This window comes from Corythoichthys intestinalis, chromosome 19 (assembly GCF_030265065.1).
Source record: "Corythoichthys intestinalis isolate RoL2023-P3 chromosome 19, ASM3026506v1, whole genome shotgun sequence".
In the NCBI taxonomy this organism is placed as follows: Eukaryota; Metazoa; Chordata; class Actinopteri; order Syngnathiformes; family Syngnathidae; genus Corythoichthys; species Corythoichthys intestinalis.
The window spans coordinates 40,879,988-40,900,590 of NC_080413.1; the positions used below are offsets into that span (position 1 = coordinate 40,879,988).

Below are 20,603 nucleotides of genomic sequence, written 5' to 3' on the forward strand. Positions count from 1 at the left end.
ACATGTTATGTAAGGGGGGAGGAGATGTGACATATTTATGTCACACTGCTGTTGCCATAGTGTGCACTTCCTGTGGGTGTGGTATTACTGTATAAAAGGAATCTCTGTGATGTTCGGTGATATATATGCTGAGAAGCACACTGAATAAAGAAGTGTTGTTCCATTCAAGTATTGGCCGTACATGTAATTACATTAAGGAAGTACATAACAGATACTGGTTTGGTTGGTGAATTAGCAGCTCTCCGTGTGTGGCTCTTGTTCGTTTCACACTATTGAATTCCATGGGCTGTAAAAAACAGAAGAGGACAAATCCTCGGTAAGATCAGTGTTCAGCGGCCCCCAAAAGTGGTTCAGGGCAGCACCACGAAAAGTGCAAAAGGCACACAAATGAGAGTGAAAATGCACTTGACTGTATTCACATTATCCCTCATACAATTGTCAGGAGGCAAAGATGTCCCCATTGTACCAGGTTTATTTTGATTTTGAAATCCAACATTTGAACATGGCGGGTCAACGTAAACTGCTGTCTTGAAGGCAGCCTGTTCTATGGTGTAAATATCTGGTTACTTCTCGTCACAAAAAATAAAATAAATAAACAGCAAACTAAGAAATTACACACTTATTTTACATGGAAACTGTAAAAATAAAATGAAAATGGCTGAAAGCTTGTTTCAAACTCCTTCAATGCTCTGTTCACCATTGCGTTAAAGAACTCTAGTAAGTAGGTATGGACGCCCTCTGGTGCCCATTAGGTTCTGTGCAGGACCCAAACATGTTGTGTATCTGAGCGAGCTCAGAAGCGGGTAAATACAGTCACGTCTTCCCCACAGATGGACACGGAGTCTCCAAAGCCATCGAATCCATTGTCAAAGCCAAATCCGAAGGCTGGGTAAAGTGGCTCCGTAAAGTTGGCGTGGTAGGTGTGGAGAAGTATCAAACCCTCCGAAGTCACTGCGTGGAAGGACAGCACTCCACCAGGATGGTCCAAAAACACGGCCACCCTTCGAGACAGCTTAGAGGGGCAGAGATCCAGGTTCAGCTTCCTGTCCTGGTGTTTCACCGAGTAGGTGCCGTCATCGTCGCACAGCAGCGTCCAAGAGGCTTCGGTGGCTCCCAGACACACGTCGTCACCCTCCCCGATTCGCCGAATTCCATTGTAGGTCACGGCAACGTAGACCTTCCCCTCCAAGTCTACCTCCCAGTAGCAGCATCCGCTCAGTCTGTCGCTGCAAAGAACTTGACGCCAGCAGGTGAACCTCTTGGGATTCAGAGAGTACGGCTGTTCCGCCAGCACCACTGACACTTTTCTGCGGGAGTCGGACATTTCCAGGCACTTGTGAGCCGTGTCGAGGTCCAAGGTGGGTCGAAACAAATCTGGACGAGACAACATGGACTCAGCATCTTAAAGTTGTGAAAATGGTAAACGACTGTCACTCACATTTCTTGATGCCGGGAACCAAACGATCTTTACCGCCGTATTCCAGACTGAAGAAAAACAGAACGGAAATAGGTTTTTAAATGATCACACACTCTGTCAAACAACGCTGTTTGGATTCTACTTGAGAGTCTTCAGGCTGGAGCCGTGATCCTTTTGGATCTCTCTTAAGACCCTGTGTCCTTCTTCTTCCGGGTGATTGTAGCTCAGGTCCAACTCTTGAAGATGGCTGGGGTTTAACTTGAGAGCCTCGGCCAATGAAACGCAGCCTCGCTTCGTGATCAGGCAGCCTGATAGCCTGAAACAAAGGAGATAAATGCCTGAACTCAAGTCATGAACGTGGTTGACGCTATGAAGGTTCTACTGAAAGTAACTTATTTGTCTGCCTTTTCCTTTTTTTTTTTTTTAGTAACAGTAGTGATTCTTTTGATTGATCGAAGACAAGAGGAGCTCCTTACCGGAGGACTTGTAAGATGCAGTGTTTGTTTGCCAGTCCAGCTGAGAGAATCTGGACCCCTTCGTCCGTCAAGTCGTTGTTGCTAAGATTCAAATGTCTCAGGTTGGATGGAGAGCTGAGAACAGAGGCCAGCAGGGGACAGCTGTGTTTTTCCAGGTTACATCGGTCTAGCCTGGAGCACAGAAACAGGAGGATCTTGTCAGAGGGAGCTAAACATAATGTCAGTTGACTTTACTCAACATACAATGATTTTTGAGAAGCCTTGACCACCGATTTCAGCATTTGGAGCCCTAGTGCCGATGCAGAGTACTGTTTGAGGTCAAAGGAATTCATGGCTTCGTCTGAGGTCATTAGGAAGAAGGCCAGGGCTGACCACATGGCCACCGGCATGTTACATGGGGACAGACTTCCTGAACTTAGACTCCGCTGGATCTGCTCCAGCAACGAGTCGTCCTTCAGCTCATTGAGGCAGTAGAACAAGTTGATGTTTTTCTCTGGCGTGTTCTGCTCTATTCTGTCCTTGATCAACTTTACTGTGTCAGAGTTGCTTTGCCCGCAGTCTTTAGGAGCCTTCAGCAGTTCACCCACTAGGTCCTGGTTACACTGCAAGGAAAGGCCCAAGAGGAAGCGGAGGAACAGGTCCAAGTTTCCCTCACTCTCGGCAGCTTTGCGGATAGCTAACTCGTGGACTTGAGTGATTGGCTTCTGCTTACAAAGCGTGAAAAGAGAGCCTAGCGAGAGCTCCGAATCGGCGAGTACGTTCCTGTTGTCGTGGAAGAGGCTTATCATCACGTGCAGTGCGGCCAGATACTCCTGAATGGTCAGATGAATGAACTGAAACATCTTGCCCTGCTTATTTTTCCTTAACGGACGTACCTCCTTAAACACCTCGGTAAACAAACCGCAGTGTTTCGCGGCTCGGCGGTAATCAAAGCCGCTCTCCTGGAGGTCGTTCTCGTAGAAGAGCTGACGCTTTTTCATCGTGTGATGAAATGCCAACTTTGCTAGCGCTTTAAAATAATCAATGCTCTTCTTGGTCTGTCTTGCCATGAAATTTTTCAGGTGCTGAAACACAAATTCTGAGTACATCTCGGTCAGCGTTTTGGGAAGCTCTTCCTCCTTGCCTTTGTCCAAATAATCCTGAAGAACTGTGGTGGTGAGCCAGCAGAAGATGGGCAAGTGGCACATGATGAAGATGGTTCGAGATTTTTGTATGTGCTTAATGACATACTCCTCATTTGGGAACCTTTTCCTGAAGTAGTCTAGTCTCTGGGAATCACTGAATCCCGTCACTTCTGTTCTGCTGTCGATGAGGTCAGGCGGGATATCGTGGGCAGTCGCAGGCCGTGTGGTGATCCAAACACGGGTGCAGGGAAGCAGGGTCCTCTTGATGAGGTGCGCCAGGAGCACCTCCACCGGGTAGGCCTTGTTCACGTTAAGGTCCACCTTAGTTTGGGTCCTCAAGTTTAGTTTGAAGCGGCACTCATCCAGTCCGTCCAGGACAAACAAAATCTTGATCCTGCTGCTTTCGTAGTCCCGCTTCCCAGACGTCTGAAGCCTGGCAAAGATAATGTTCAGCATCTCCTCGCTCATGTCCCTGCTTTCCCAGATGCAGTATCGGATCAGCCTGGCCAAAGTAAAGCTTTTCCCTTTCTCCCTGTTTAACTCGCGGAAGGTGAAGGGAAATATGAAGTGTACATCATGGTTAGTATTTCTGCTGGCCCAGTCCAATATAAATTTTTGCACCAGAAAGGTTTTTCCAATTCCCGCAAAGCCCACGGTGAGCAGTGTGCGAATAGGCTGCGGCTTCCCGCTGGCACTTTTGAAGATGTCACATGGTTGAATGGACTTCTTGGCCACGGCGCACATTTCCATCTGAAGGACCTCATGCTGCTTGTTGGGGCACACGTCAGCCCCGTGGGTGATGTTGAGCTCCGTGTAGACGTCCTCCAAACGCTGCTGCTTGCAATGCTCAGTGTTGCCTTCGGGAGCATTTATGTATTGACTCCGCAGGTTGTCTTGCAGCTCCTTCTTGAATTTAGCAATCTGATCATCATCGACGGAGAAGATGGTACCTGAAAGAAAGCACTGGTGATCCATTACAGACAAAAAACAAACCTTGTGACCTATGGGTGTAAAAAATTTGATTCGGAGGTACATCGCGAGATTGTCACGCAATTCTTTCAATTCAAAATCAGTCTGTATCGATCCTTACATGCGTGTTTTTGGTCGTAAAAAGTTCAGTGACTACACTTCTACTCCTGTTCAGTAGTCGGCAGTGTGCAGCAGGATTGCCTTGCAAAGTAATAAAAAAAGACTAATCTGAGTAGACATTTGCTTACGTCGCCCTCTAGTGTTGGACCGCCAATACTGGGGTGTTTACACAACAATATCAGCCCAGCATCAGTCAATGTGAACTGTAACATTAACTGCTGTTGACTACGTGCTGCGGGCGGGACCCCTTAGCAATGGCGAATGGGGTACTTTTGGTTTTGACGTTTTGGTCGGATTAGTCCTTTTATAAGACTGAAATTTGTGCTCATTTTGGCTTTTGCTGCAAAAACGGAGGCATGAAGTATTTAGAATCCTGCATTTAAGCAGGCTTGCAATAAAAAAGAGAAAATGTTACAATGAAAGCTATATATTGTTCTAACATAAAAACATTTTTATTTGAGCGCTGAATGAGGTTTCAGGAATAATTAGATAATTTATAGGTGTAGATTGAGGGGAGGCCGGCGGGGCAGTTCCCCCCAGTGGCCGAAAAACATCATTGCATGTAATTGAATTTCCTAAATAAATGAATTTAAAATAAAAACCGAGCTGGTAAAATATTGTCTACAAAAGTTGTAAAGCAAATAAAATTAAACAACAAAAAGGAATGAAATGAACAAGAATCCTACAAAGTATTTCATAATGGGTCAAAATTATTCTTCGAACGGACATGTGACTAGCACCTTAGAGACGGTCCCTTGGTTTGCTCGGCCAAAACCACCTGAGGAGGCAAGATGGATATTTGCAATTTCTTCCATTTTTTGCCTGCCTCCAACAAAAGTCAAGCTCCACCTCTGCTGTTATGTTCATTTTGATTTTTTTTTTCTAAATATCTAAATATCGCAATAATCGTCTTCAGTATCGGGATTAATCTTATATATGCACATCTCCTATTGTATCGGGATTAATCTTATATATGCACATCCCCTATTGTGACCACCTCAAGGGGAAAAGGCCACCAGAGACATGAATAGAGAAACTTCATCACCAAATGTTTCAGGTAAAGATCTTCATCAGCTAATAATCCCCTTGGCTTTTGTGAAATAGTATGGTGAAGATGGGAGTCAAACGTAGTCAGGAGCTCTTACTGCTTCGACGCAGCCCACAGGCTTTCCTCTTCCTGGCCGCTGCATTGCTCCTTCCACGCTCATGGACTGCAGCTGTACAAGACAAATGGACTTAGCAGACCGATTGGAACTTTGTGTAAAACATAGCAAACATAAAAGCCCAGGTGATGACCTCCAAGGGGAGTCTTCCAGAAAGGCGATTCAGCAAAATGAGTCATGAGTAAAACTAACGAGTTTCATGAGGATTGTCGATGGGTGACCTTGTACTATGTGAGAATTACTTTTACAAGAAACGGGGGCACTTGAGCCACGTTGGTGCTTGCAGCTGCTCGGCCGACCTCCTTGTAAAGAAGTCGGGGGGCGTCATTTGGCGGCGTACAGGTAGTCCCCGGGTTACATTGTAACCGGTTTACGTGATTTCGACTTTACGACGCAAAGTCTCGTCCTCTGTTTTTTCTCCAGTCGTTTTTTTAAAGTCACATAACAGTGCCTCGTCTCAGCATTTATGGAAAGTCCAGTATTTTATTTGCCATTTAATTTGGTAATTAATTAGGTCTAAATGGTTGATTGCTACTGTAATTGCAATCAGGGCCGGAGTGGGACTCATTTTCGGCCCTGGAATTTCATGCCTCAGACCGGCCCACTCATTTAAAATTATGTCATTATGCATACACGTGTTAAGTTCAGTGTTCTCTAAAGCCGTGTACTGTAATTCTGTGTATTCTAATTCAGTGCAGGTCATGGTTGTTTAACAAGGTGGCTTTATTTTAACAAGTGCAACACAACATATTTTGAACAAATTTAAAAATGGATTTAAAAAAAAAACTATATTAAATGATACATTTGAAAAATAAATTAGGCCTGTCAAATGATTAAAATTTTTGATCAAGTTAATTACAGCTTAAAAATTAATTGTAATTAATCGCAATTCAAACCATCTATAAAATATGCCATATTTTTCTGTAAATTATTGTTGGAATGGAAAGATGAGACACAAGATGGATATATACATTCAACATAAGGTACATAATGACTGTATTTGTTTATTATAACAATAAATCAACAAGATGGCATTAACATTATTAACATTCTGTTAAAGCGATCCATGGATAGAAAGACTTGTAGTTCTTAAAAGATAAATGTTAGTACAAGTTATAGAAATTTTATATTAAAACCCCTCTTAATATTTTCGTTTTAATAAAATTTGTAAAATTTTCAATCAAAAAATAAACTAGTAGCCCGCCATTGTTGATGTCAATAATTACTTACACAATGCTCATGGGTGCTGAAGCCTATAAAATCAGTCGCACCCAAACGCCAGCGGAGGGCGGCAAAACTCCATAAAGCACAATTAACAAGTGGGCATGTCATTGTACTGTCATTTAAATCTGTCTGAGCAGGGCATGTGCGTTAATTGCGTCAAATATTTTAACGTGATTCATTAAAAAAATTAATTACCGCCCGTTAACGCGATAATTTTGGCAGCCCCAAAATAAATGAATAAATAAGACCTTTTCTGCAACATCAAATATTAACAAAATGAGTGCTTACAGATAAAACAAACATAGCAACATAACAATATGAAAAATAAAGAATACGTATTGCACATTGTAACAACTTCTAATGATACTATTATCCATTTTCCATTTCCACTTTAAAAACGCCACGTAATTGATTATATTAATTCTAATGTTCACTCGCTGAACGACATGGCAATCCTACCTTCCAGCTCTGCACCTGTGGTGTGTTCATTATGGCTAATGCTTGCTGCTACATATCCCTTGTGAGGTGCTACAAGAAGCCAAAGTTTCCACAATTACATATTGTCGTATCACACGGTGCAAGTTGCATTTTATTCGCCATCTGGCCTTACCACTTTCGTTGTAATCCTCTGTAGTTTGAGGCAGCAAGGTCGTTGCATGAAAAAAATTAGCTATTTTAGCGCATTTTGCCGATTCTTTTACGAGTGCTTTTCTCTTTTTAATTCTTATTTTTCAGCGCCACCCTTGCTCTTTTTATCCATCCGAGCACCGAGATAGCAGCTAATTTGGCTCAATACAGACTACAATTAGGGGGCGGAGCTGCATGCTGTATTTTTCGTCTGCACACGTGAGGATGAGTCTGGAAAAAAAAATAATACTGTTTTTTTTTTTTTTAAGACGGCCCACAGGGACAGCGGTAACAGAATGTAAGTTATACTCAGTGACACTGTCATAAATAAATACCAAACAAAAAATGATAACAGTGTAATTTTTTTTTTTTTTTTTTTAATAAAACGCGGACCGGCCCATCTGGCCGGCCGGCCCTTCTGGAATCGTCCAGAAGCTCCCGATTAGTCACTCCGGGCCTGATTGCAATGCATATCTGGTGTTTCATTATACTATATGTGTGGTCTGCTGTCCTTTGTATGCAAGACTTGCCTGACGTCACACCAGTGTTACTTTCTGTTAGTTTCACGTTGGGAGGCGGGGTGAATGCCAGTTAACATTTCATTAAAGGGGAAATGTGAACTAAGGTTGGCCAACCATGTTTTTGAATAATATCAATGGCTAAACAATTATAAGCATATTTTCGTTATTTTTTTTTACGCAATCCTTCCAGATTCTTTGTTTAACCCAGGGGTTTTCAACCCAGTCCTCAAGGCACACTGTGGGTCCTGGTTTTTGTTCCAGCCGATCCAGCAGAGACAGTTGAACCAATGAGGCTTCTGCTAAAACAAGCCACACCTGACTGCAATCAACTGATTGCACTTGTAAAACACCAGATTGGGGAAAAAGTGTTGTCATCTTGTTTGGTAAGAATGAAATCCTGCACCCACAGTGTGCCTTAGTGGAATAGGTTGGGAACCCCTGGTTTAACCCATAGCAACGCCCTTGACAACGAAAATACTTTTCTTCGGCAATCTTCGGAAATTACATCACACTGAGAAGTGCGAGGTAAGTCCGCCATAGAACAGTATTGTTTGTTGCATTGTTTCTCGGTAAGATGCCACGGCGGTGTGCAGGGGCGGACTGGGACTAAAAAGCAGCCCTGGACTTTGACTCGGCCCAGCCCACAAGAATCGCTATACGAAGGGAAACACGGACCCCCCCGTCGCTAGTTTGCTTCTACAAAGAACCAATGAAGGGTACTTTGTGTTTTCTTCGTTCTTTTATCAGACTGGCAATGAACAGCCAGGCGCATTGCTGCCACCTGTCGGATTGGATGCGAACTGTAGATAATGAGAGGCTAGGGGGGATAAAAACAGTGACGTATAAGGAATGGCGGCCGCCGGCCGTCCAGGGCACCGGCCGTTCTGTGATCCTCCAGAACCCACAGATTACCAGTCCGCCCCTGGCGGTGTGTGGCAATGTTTTGTTCTCAATCTAAAGAAAAGTTGTATGAGTGGCCAAAGGATAGCAGGGCACGTAAATGGACATCTTTTGTTCGCACAAAGCGAATGAATTTCACGCCATCATCGAGTAGTGTTCTCTGCTACAGACACTTCGAAGATGCCTGCTTCCATAACCGGTCTGCTTATGATCAAGGATTTGCCAAAAAGTAAGTGTGATCTTTGTATAGATGACTGATGACTTTGTCAAAGCAGAGCTGCCAACTTGTGGAATGAACCGTAGATGCTAGCGACGTTAGCCAAAAGCTAACTCATGGCAATCCCCGATCATAGTTGTTGTTGCGTTCGCTAGGTTAAGCGTGTTTAAATTGTGCTTCATCTACGATCTTGTCCGAAAGGGTCAATCGGGAAAGGGGTGAGGATGTGCATATTAGCGGGTCGGCGTCGCGGTAATTCACGGTCACGTTGCCGTAAGGGACACACACTGCCGGTGAGTTTGTGCACATTTATTTGTATTTGTATTATGTATTTCACCTTCATGCTTCAAGCATTGCATTGCATTTGTACGGTTCGGCATTTCTTTCACGGTGATCGCTTGATAGCCTTCTAGTTTGTGTTTTGCGAGAGCCACTGACAGGTGACAGCTGACAACAAGCGTGTTGATTTTAATGTCTCGCAGCGAATCCGCGAACGCGTAGGTCACGCAGTGAATCATGGGAAATGTAGTCTCGGTACAACACTGGAGTGGTGCTTTGTAATCTGTTCGCTTGTGTGAAAAAACTACATTTCCTCACGCCATTAGACGCCACTTCCTGCCAAGAGCCCCAAGCTGTGTTAGTAGTGTTAGCTCCATGTGTTAATAAAAAAACGAAGTTGTCAGCACGTCGTGTGTTCGATACCTTTGTCAACAAAAAGCTCATAACACGACACTATGCACGACCCGTTTAAGAGACGCTGGGACTGGGAAGATGAGCGAGAAGCAACTTCGCGGTCGAGTGTGGCGGCAGTCCGCTATTATTTTGTTTTCTTATTGTTGCCACAATAAAGTGGAGAAAGCCATCAACGACTCATCTCCTTCTTTCCCCCCAACGTTTTTATATTATTATTTTATATGCACAAGAGCTGCCTGATCTGCCAAAATGAACATGAAGTCTTATTTTTATTTTTTTAAACAATGTCATCAGATAGACAAAAACATAAAATTATGTGCAAATGGCTGCATCTTCAAATCATGAAAATAATAACAGCCTATATCTTACAAATTTTGTAATCTCGATGGGTCTTGTCTCTATTCCATGTCAGTTAGTCTAGGCACATTGTTTGCATCCTGATTAGCGTCTGGCTAATACATGTTAGGTCCAACATGAAATTTCAACCTCCTCTTCTTCCTCCAACTCTTCAAAAACTTGGATCTCCTCCCTTGCGCTCGATCTATCGGTTATATCGCTGTTTGAATCGTTGTTTGAGGGGCTTTGTATGGCGGCCGTATGTGTGGCGCGCTGTCATCGCTGTTCTCGGTGTGACGGATCACTTCCGGGTTCGTCCCCTTTCAGGCTCGAACTTCGGAAACGCGATTATTTTGTCAAATATACAACATATAAATTATTTTTTCATGCTTTATTTGTTGGACAATGTTTAATTACTTTAATTATGACTCTATTTGGCATGTTATGAAATTACTTCACATTTCTGCTTTAAGGCAGTGAAATAGCGGGCTAGGCGCACCCCCCCCCCCCGTTAGTCCGCCACTAATAGCCACTAATAGCTGCTGTTATCTGGCAATACAACAATTGCCCAAGATTTGGATATATGTCCCTGTTGGTTTACTTTACAGCTGTACGTTCTTTGTCATTATGTTATTTTATTTTCTAACTGTGTGTTCATAGTTTGACTGTGACCAACTAGAAAATGTCAGTTGTAACAAGAACTATGGTGTGTAAGGTAAGTAATATCTATTTTTATCTTATTTTTTACTTTATTTTATTAATATGATGTATAACACAGGTTTTGTATAGTCATTTTGGGGCATTTCAAGAGTTAATTCTGAATTACGCGGCTATAGACCCCATTCACCAACGTCACACAATCACGTGATCGATGTATTGTGCCGCCATAATGTCCGTCATTGTGTGTCCGTATTGTCAATGATCGTAGTTTCTAAAGGTGGATTCACTTGCAAATTATAGAAGCCCCGGTGCTTTCAGACGCTGTAAACTAATTGGATGAGTTGCATAAAAGCTGTTATTTGGAAAAGCTTCGGTCGATCCAGTCGCCAGATCCTTATTTGATGCCCAGATCGATGTTTCCTCCCGTCCCGTCCCGTGCGTCAGAGCTCGTCCTGAGACCACAAAATTTCCAGTCATACTCCAGTTTATGTCACGATGAGTAGTCGGGTACCCAAAATCGGCGCCGGCCCGAATATAAACTGACATTTGGGGAGCTGAGCGTCACCGTTGTCACGATTGTAAAATGAAACCTGATCGGCGATTCGACAACGGGCCGGTGTGTGCCGAAAAATAGTCGCCCGCGTGAAATGTTCCCCCCTGACGGGAGCGCTTTTTTATAACGCTTTATTAAAATGAAAACATCAAATGTTTTCATGGATGCATTACAGTAACTGATTTACGACGGTAAAATCAGTTTTAAATAAATAAATAAATTACACAAAATATTAGTACTGTATTTTAGTAACAAGTCGTGGACTGGGCCACATAACCATCTTTGAACAGAAATGTATTAGTCTACAGGTTTTCAAGACCATATCCCAATGACAAGCACACAGGGTATGACAGTTATTAGTTCAAGTTACTGCAACCAACCGCCACACGTCTTCACCATTTTGATTAATCAATGTTAACGATTGTCCGGAAGGTTTTTGGGTTTGTTTACTAGGCGGTGAGTCCTTAGACAAGCAGAAAAATACGAAGTAATAGATGGAATGTATGTAGCGGTCACACGATGAGCTGACGGACAATATGGCGGCACAAGTCAGGGGGGCAATGTTGTGACGTCACGTGAATGAGGTCTATACTGGTTACGTCGCCAGCGTAGAAACTGAACCCGATCATTCGTAATCCTGGGACTGCCGGTATTTGATTAATTTACATCCGTTCACTTTCAAGTAAAATGATGGCCGGCTGCCATGACACGGGGAAGGTGCTATAAAGTACAAATGAATGACGCCAATTTCCATTCATGTTGGATTTATCCTTTAAAACTCAGTTTACTTCGCAGGCTACATTCATGGCAATGCAATCCCACGTCAGTTTATTTTTTGCCAAGTAAGATACCTCAATGGCTGGTGATGACCAATTCATTTAGACTTAGAGGGGTGAATGAACTTTCACATTCACAGCTCGTCCTTCCAGTCTAAGTGAATTTGACGTCTACCTTTGTCAGTGGCAGGCAATGAGTTACATTTGCGTCAATTCCTTGTCATTTATAAGTAGGTTTGCCAACTCCCTGAAAAAAAAAAAAATGATGGACACCTCATTGGTAGAGCCAGAAAACTACAACCCTCTAGTGTTTTTTTTTTGTATAAGAAAAGTGTTGTCAGTGTTGTCCCGAGACTACATTTCCCATGATTCACTGCGTGACCTGCGCCGCTCACTGATTCGCTGCGAGATTGACTCAATGGCTACGCGAAACCAACACGCTAGTTGTCAGCTGTCACCTGTCAACGGCTCTCATAAAACACAAACTAGAAGGCTTTCATGCGATCACCGTGAAAGAAACCCCGAACCGTCCAAAAGCAATGCAATGCTTGAAGCATGAAGGTGGAAATACATAATACAAATACAAATAAATGTGCACAAACTCACCGGCGGTGTGTGTCTCTTACGGCAATGCTTTGACAAAGTCATCAGTCATCTATTCAAAAATCACACTTACATTTTGGCAAATCCTTGATCATAAGCAGACCGGTTGAGGAAGCAGGCATCTTCGAAGTGTTTGCAGCAGAGAACACTATAGGCTGTATTGGCACCATGGAAAAAGTGCTTAGAAAATGGATTTCGTTCCACTGAAATGGATCTACATGACCTCTGCATTGTAATTTATATACGTTGCTAATTACTACCAAAAAAAAAGTTCTAATCACGGTTTCCAGTCATTTTTTAGTAATTAGCGTTTTCGTGTCGGTCTTTTTTTCCCCCGTGGCGCAGTGATATTGATACGGCGGAGTCGTATCGTCAGTGTGTGAAGCCATTTTAGGTCACGTGCACCAATAGGAGACGAGGACTGTTGCTATGCGCTTCTAAAACAAACAATATGGCGGCTACCGTGTCAAGCTACGACACGAGCGAAGATGAACCAAAGATAAGAAAACCGCATTCGGAATTTAGTCAAAAGGCATCGAAACGATGCTATATGCATCTCTCAACTGTCCAAGGGCGAAAAAGGGCAGGAATTTGGAAAAAACGTGCAGAGCCCGCGTGGTTGCGTCAGACAATGGCTTTCTCTCCAGGCTCCGTCGAAGGATCTTGCTGAAAATGCGTCGACTGGGATTTTTAACGACATTGACTACAGGTAAGCCACACACACGCCTTTTGTTGTGAATAACTATGGGAGTTGTGGGCTTCTGGTCAGATCACATATGAAGTTAAGACTTGCAATGTGAGTTCTGGGCTGTAGCGGTCATTATTATGATGTTAGATTGTTAACTTTGAGCAAAAAGTTTAGATTGACAAATAACATAGTATTTAGTCTGTTTAACCGTAGTTCCAAAAACCTATTTGATAATTTTCTTCAGGAAAAAATGGCAGAATAGACAAGCCTATATAATTTGGATTGGAAGATTATGTAAATATGATATGGATGAAACAGTTCTCACATGGTTTATGTGTGTGTGCGTGTTTTTCAGAACTGAAACACCCTTCACTGACAGCTACAACTTCTTCTGTGAGACCGTCGTCCATTAAAAGATTAGAGTTGACCAGGAAGTGCTGCGAATGGACAAGCTTGTGGAAATATGGCTTTATTGGGACCATGGAAAAAGTGCTTAGAAAATGGATTTTTTCAAAGCCAATACCCTCCTAACTTAGTCACCTGCCAGAAATGTATCTTGATGTGAATACACAAAAATACAGATCTAGTGTTGCTGTTTTTGCTTGTTTTAAGTGTTATATTAATTCTGGCAACACAAAATCTTTATCAAATGTCATAAACACATCTACCAAACATTTGAAACAAGTATTGGTGCCTTAGTATACACATAGGTGAATTCAGAATGAGAAATGTAGCTAATTTCTTGAAGGAAACACTTCAACATTAATGATTTGCTCCCAGCACAATGAAATATATATTGAATTAAGCTAAATCAACCCAATTGCTACCACACCCTCCTAAATGTGAATCACAGCAAAAATGGAATAAGACAAAAAAATTGCAGGGTGATCAAAAATATAATGTGCCAAAATCATAAGGTGATACTTAAAAAATGAAAGACATCACAAAAGAAGTGATGGACACGTGTTGAAGATAACTTCCAAGTTTTATTTCATGTTTCACAAGTGCTCAAATGTGAGCACACCCAGCAGCACGGACAAAATCAAGCCACGATGAGAATTCCTCTCAAACGTGTGCATGTCGCAGTTATTGTCTTGATTGCAACTGTTGTTCGATATTTCACATCATCAGTACTTGGTGGACGTGTTGGTATATTAAAGACAAAGTTCATTATCCATCTTTATGGCACATAACGTATGTTATACACGAAGTGTATGTTCCACCACTTCCAGCAAATATTGATGACATGAAAGATTACATAACAGACGCAATCAACGCGGGAGGGAGGAATTCTCATGTCAACTTGATGTTGTCCATGCTGCTGGTGATGGCCATATTTGAGTACTATGAAAACATGAAATTAAACTTAGTTACTTCCTACATTTGTCCAAGGTAGTTGTTTTTTTTTTTTTGTTTTTTTTTAATGTTTTTCGTTTTTGACATGGCATTTTGATTTTGGCACAGCCTTTTTTAATCACACTGTATATACACAAAAGGTTGGAATCATTCAAGTATGGTACTGTTGGTACACATTTATTTTAACATGGAAGTGTCTCATACTATAAAAATACACATTATTACACATACAAATATTGAAAAATGAATTTAAAAAAAATAGAAATAAAAGAATAGTAAAACTGTACATGACAACATTACTCCTCAAAATCGCTTTACTCAAAGTCATCATCCCATCCAAGTGTCTTCTGTTTCTTTGGAAACATTCTCACATGCTTGGCACCGATAAAAATCAGTACAAGAAAGTTTTGCAGACATACAGGAACATCTTCCCATGTCACAATTGGTTGCCTTTCAACTACAGTTGACTACTTGCAAAACAGTATCGGGGCAGGATTTTTAGTCATCCATGTCACTGCCAACTGCCCATCCTCAATGTCCCACCCATTCCCAATGGGTGAAGGGGCACACATTTTAACTGTCAGACAACGTTTCATAATTGCTGCTTGATAGTTTGCTGTCCTGCAATGTTGGTACAGAGCATCAGTTTTGGGGGGAATAGAATGTTCCGGCAAGACTGACGAGGCCATACAGAAAGATCTGCATTTGGCATCATTTTTGGCACATGACTGGCCAAACAGGTGGCACACGTATTTACACAACGTGCTAAATGTTTGTAGGTCAAGTTTAAAACTGCTGCCCAGCTTTGCAAACCCAGTCAGGTATTCTTTTTTATGACGTGCAAAAGAAAAGGTTTTTTTGCCTTTGCCATGAAAGGCACAAGCAGAGTCACAACCTGTGAATGTATGGATGCCAATGAGTGCTGAACACACACTAGTGCCAGGAGCTGCAGAGACCTTAGAGACGTCAGTCCTCGTTCTGTTGCCTCCTCCTGTGAAAAAATGCAATTTATTTATTTATTTTATAAGGCTTTTATTGACTACAGCTTGATGTTCTTGAGCCAAAAGGTTTATTTAACCATTGTCACCCATAACTGGTATGCAATAAAAAGTTCTACTGGATTCACTTTCGACACACCGTACACTATATACATTTTATAACAAAGTGGTATTGATATCTTGGCTAAAAAATGGTATCGTTACAACACTAGTTTAAATAAGAATTTTTTGAGCATAAGTTAATAACAATTAACCTTGTAGTAAAGGCATGCGTGTGGCTTACCTGTAGTGAATGTCGTTAAAAATCTCAGTCGACGCATTTTCAGCAAGATCCTTCGACGGAGCCTGGGGAGAAAGCCATTGTCTGACACAACCACGCGGGCTCTGCACGTTTTTTCCAAATTCCTGCCCTTTTTCGCCCTTGGACAGTTGAGAGATGCATATAGCATCGTTTCGATGCCTTTTGACTAAATTCCGAATGCGGTTTTCTTATCTTTGGTTCATCTTCGCTCGTGTCGTAGCTTGACACGGTCACCGCCATATTGTTTGTTTTAGAAGCGCATAACAACAGTCCTCGTCTCCTATTGGTGCACGTGACCTAATATGGCTTCACACACTGACGATACGACTCCGCCGTATCAATATCACTGCGCCACGGGGGAAAAAAAGACCGACACGAAAACGCTAATTACTAAAAAATGACTGGAAACCGTGAGTAGAACTTTTTTTTTGGTAGTAATTAGCAACGTATGTAAATTACAATGCAGAGGTCATGTAGATCCATTTCAGTGGAACGAACCAACACAATTTTGGCTCAGCCAATACAGCCTACTACTCAATGATGGCGTGAAATTCATTCGCTTAGTGCGAACAAAAGATGTCCATTTACGTGCCCTGCTATCCTTCAGCCACTCATACAACTTTTCTTTAGATTGAGAACAATACATCGCCACACACCGCCGTGGCATCTTACAATGCAATGCAAAGCAATGCAACAATACTGTGTGTATGGCAGACTTCCCTCGCAGTTCTTGGTGTGACGTCAATTCCGAAGATTTCCGAAGATTGTCGAAGAAAAGCATTTTCGTTGTCAAGGGCGTGGCCGTGAGTTAAACAAAGAATCTGGAAGGGTTGCGTAAAAAAAAAATAACGAAAATATGCTTATAATTGTTTAGCCATTGATATTATTCAAAAACATGGTTGGCCAACCTTACTTCACATTTGGCCTTTAATGTCTCTGCCACAGTGTGGGACTTTTTGGATTTAGCAACAAGTTCAGCAACAAGGTAACTGGCTTGGATGGCTTTCTCATTTACCTTTGTAGGTTTTCTCAAAAAAAGTTACCTGTTTCTCGGTGTTTTCACAAAGTCGAACAAACCATTGACTTGTCGTTTAAGCTTGCTTGGCACCATGGCGCTGTTGGATAGCATTCAAGAACTGCTCGGATTTCTAGCCATCAAACACCTTGCAGTCCTCAACAATGTGTTAGGGGGGAGGATTGACGGTCGTCACATATGGATAAAATGGAAAGGACACTTTTGTGTATATCGACACTTGACGAGTAAAACCAAATGATGTACAATAGACGTGCTGGGGTCCACATTGTTGCAGACAACAAGGTGGCTGATGGCTACAAATCTGAGCAGTTCTTGAACGCGACACAAGCAATACCTCCTCGCTCATCTGCACACGACCCAGAACTTTCTACCTATTCCTTCCGTCCTACTGCAACTCTGCCCCACGACGTTTAAAAAAAAAAAAAAAGCGACATTGGATTATTTCTCGCTGCACATCTCACGATCTCTCACAGCACACCAGTTTAAAAACACTGATCTTTATGAACGATTACTATTAGATTATAACCCATTAAATGACTATATTAGGCCAATAAATACAAGAGAATAATCAAATTCCGATTGGAGAAAAAAAGCGAAGCGGTCCCAAGGGCAGGACTGCCCTCTAAGTGTCTAGTGCGGACACATGCATGGATAAAGGTATTTTCTAATATCAAATTAAAACGAGGACATGTCCGATTTTCTGTGGTCTATCGGTGCCAAATAAAAACCGGGAGACAGTTTGAAGTCCTCGCTTTCAAGTGCTTATTATGAAAAAGATTTTTTACGGCGCTTTAAAGACACCACGTGATTGATCACATAGGCTTCATCGCAGGAGCCCTGAAGGTTAATATAATAATCAGAACATTTTGTGCAGTAAAAGTGCAAACATAAAAAAAAATAAGGACTTATATGCTGCATTATTTTTGTGTCGTCGCACGCTTATGTGTTGTCTTCCTATCTTCATGACAAGCGAACAGTAAGCTGACCAATGTGATGAGTGGGATTTGGAATTTTTATTGTTATAACCTTATACTCCTTGGTGTAAAAACAGGAGAGGCGGAGAATACATATTCTCAACAAGCACACAACCAGTATTGGTTTGTCAGACACTATTTTCGAGTTTCATTAAAATAAAGGACAAAGCGTGTCCCTTGTAAGCTTAATATGGGACTAAGCATATTTTTTTCCTTTTAATTTGGTGCCACTTCCTGTTGTTGTTGTTTTTTTAACTCATTGGTTTCCATTGACGTCGCTAGATGTCCAATCCATTTTGATTGGGAGGGAGCAAATGAACGAATATAACCGCGAACACGAAAGTGAGTCAAGTACAGTAGTGCACACACTCGATCACCCAAATTTCCGGTTTTACAGTGCCGATGTCAAAATAAAAGCATTTGATTCTGTATGTACAGTATTAATGCCTGTCAGGCAGAACAACCCCGCGGGCCCAATTGAACTGAAGCGGCCCACGAGCCGTACATTAGACACCCCGCCTGAGAAAGTGTCATTCTGTTTTGTATTTAATTTTTTATGACCATGTTGGGCCCAACTCAGTAGGCAATGTGGGATGATTCTCGTGTCTTTTTCATGCGATATGATTTCAATGTGTAGAAATCCCTGTAGTGTGAGGCCACAAAATGTGTTCCTTTTACCCATGTGTCTATAACGGACCACTAATTTTCCCTTATTAAACCTTAATTTTCTCTTCCCAGGTTCTAGAATACCATAATATTGTGGTTGAACTCACCACTTATTTCCAGCATGCCACTATGCAGCTCCTCTGCCAAGTTGTAGTTATTGATCTTTTTCAAAATCTTTATCATCTCATCCGGAGCGTTCTTCCCATGCTTCTTCTCCAGCTCATTGACAATGTCCACCTGGTCGGCATTTTCAAGTACGCTTTCAGGCAGGTGCATGTGGAACTTGAATGTCTTGAAGTCAAACTCCCCGAGTTCAATCAGCGTCTGCCACAGCAGCTCCTTGAACTCTTTTTCCAGCGCCATCCTTCCCACTCGGAGTTAGCCTGCTGAAGAGCAGCTCACTGGCATTCTTAGCCTGTAAACGTGTGGGTGAGGCAAGCATTTATGGTGCATCTGTTTACAACAACTTTTATTGACTTACTGTAATTTAAGCTCATAAAGTCATTTGGATCAGAAAACAGATTTCCCGGGAAAGCATCACGTCAGATCAATGTTCTTATTTCCTGTTAGAGCTCACTTTGTTAGATACTTTTGTGGCCCAAAGTAACTTTTTTTGATCTCGAAAATATTTTTCCATGAAAATTGGAACACAAAAGGGAGTAGTGCTTTGAAAAAATGAAGCGATCGATTGCAGTACAATACCGATCACATCGAAACTAGCGCATTAAGTCTGACGCTGACATCTGGTGAGATGCCAGCAGAGGTTAAAGTCTTGCTTTATCAAGTCCTGCTTATCAGACCTTCGCGCTGAAGACAAATGTCTCACGGTGACTATTTCCTGCTCTTTAAGGCGTAAAGGTAACTTTGCTCAAAGGTCATGACTGTGAAAGAACAAGCAGGTTCTGTTTTCTAAATCATCAACAGAGGCAAGGGCAGAGCTTGGGGGGTGCTGGCAGTGCAGATGCACCCAGGGCCCCGAGGGGCCCAATTTGTAGGCCTCAGGAGGTGGGCGAGGGGAAGGCCTAAAAAGAATGCCTGACAATGCTCTGGGTACTATCAGTGTGTTTTACATGGGCGTACATATCGCAGCTGGCATCAAACTTTCCACTAGCTCCCTCTCCAGTAATAAAGTTAAGACGTGGCATGTACGGCAATAATATGATGAAACCCACACAGTTAGCGGATCTTGATCCCTCCAAAATTTCCCCGCTAGCTCTAATGGCCCCAGTTGTATTAATGGCACTTGTGCCCTAACAACTCATCATCTGAGTGAATTGACTGACAAAAACTAGGATTACAGGCCCAGATCTAGGTTTCCCCACCAGAGTGGGCACTAAGAAATCTTGAGGGGGCACCCCCATTGCAGGCTTTTTTTTACCCTCTGCATTTCTCCGGGCTTGGGACCGGTGCAAGTAGGACACTTGGCTTTATTTGTTTTTTGTTTTGTGCTTTCATTCATCTATCTACTTATTCTCGCAGTCAGCGTGATGTCACGATGACGTCATCTTGCATAGCAAAGTGTCGCCATTTTGAGATGGGGGCACGCACAAGTAAACATCCGTAGACAAACGTTGTCTGAAATTCATAGATTTCAGCTGTGTTTTGCGTCTTTTTTTCATAAAAACGTCTCAAACTTACTATTATCACAAGTCACTGCCGACAGACGCGAGGAGGCGGTACAACTTAAAGCTGCCCATACAAAGTCGCAGCTGAAAGCTGGATAAACAATCCAAAGGAATTGCCTGCAGTGGAGTTCGGAAACATCTACAACTACCTCATAAAGTCACCCAGTAAGTTGACCTTTATCAATTACGTGGAATATGTACTGAGTGGAACTAAGAAAGCTGGTAGTATATACGGAGTGATTATTTCTGCCATAATCGGTAATTCGCCTCCAAGCGTTATTTAGCCGTGTACACGTCACGGCAAAATAAACAATTCCCACCAGGCCAATAATAAACCGATTGACCGATCAGAGCAGTTCACGGCAAAAGAAAAAAACGCTTTGCGAGTTGTCGGTTACGGTAATAATAACCCATGCCTAGTCTATTGAATCCTAGCAGCAAATTGGGGCAAAAAAATCTATTAAAGTTTACTCACCAGTAATAAAACGTCGGCTGCAAATGTCAATGTGCCTGGATTTAGGTTTCCACTGGCGAGAATGGTCCACGGATCTGTCTTCTTTAACTGTTCCTCGATTGATTG

At 42.3% G+C, this 20,603-nt stretch overlaps 1 protein-coding gene across 1 annotated transcript; it reads right to left on the reverse strand.

Moving 5' to 3' along the window:
• Positions 1-533: 533 nt before the first annotated feature.
• LOC130907671 (NACHT, LRR and PYD domains-containing protein 3-like) lies at positions 534-18,761 on the reverse strand. The gene is made up of 6 exons (XM_057823019.1): positions 18,527-18,761; positions 2,137-3,967; positions 1,894-2,064; positions 1,560-1,733; positions 1,439-1,485; positions 534-1,374 (listed from the first exon to the last, which is right to left on the reverse strand). The coding sequence occupies exons 1-6, from the start codon at positions 18,759-18,761 to the stop codon at positions 794-796; spliced, it is 3,039 nt and encodes a 1,012-aa protein (XP_057679002.1). The 3' UTR covers positions 534-793.
• Positions 18,762-20,603: the final 1,842 nt, after the last annotated feature.

What these genes read in the sequence shown, in the direction of transcription:
- LOC130907671 (XM_057823019.1), bottom strand. Translation starts at nt 18,761, where the DNA reads ATGGCGCTGGAAAAAGAGTTCAAGGAGCTGCTGTGGCAGACGCTGATT. An exon ending in CTTGGCAGAGGAGCTGCATA is followed by an intron (nt 3,968 to 18,526) that starts GTGGCATGCTGG and finishes GCTTTCTTTCAG; the next exon opens with GTACCATCTTCTCCGTCGAT. An exon ending in AAGGCTTCTCAAAAATCATT is followed by an intron (nt 2,065 to 2,136) that starts GTATGTTGAGTA and finishes TCTGTGCTCCAG; the next exon opens with GCTAGACCGATGTAACCTGG.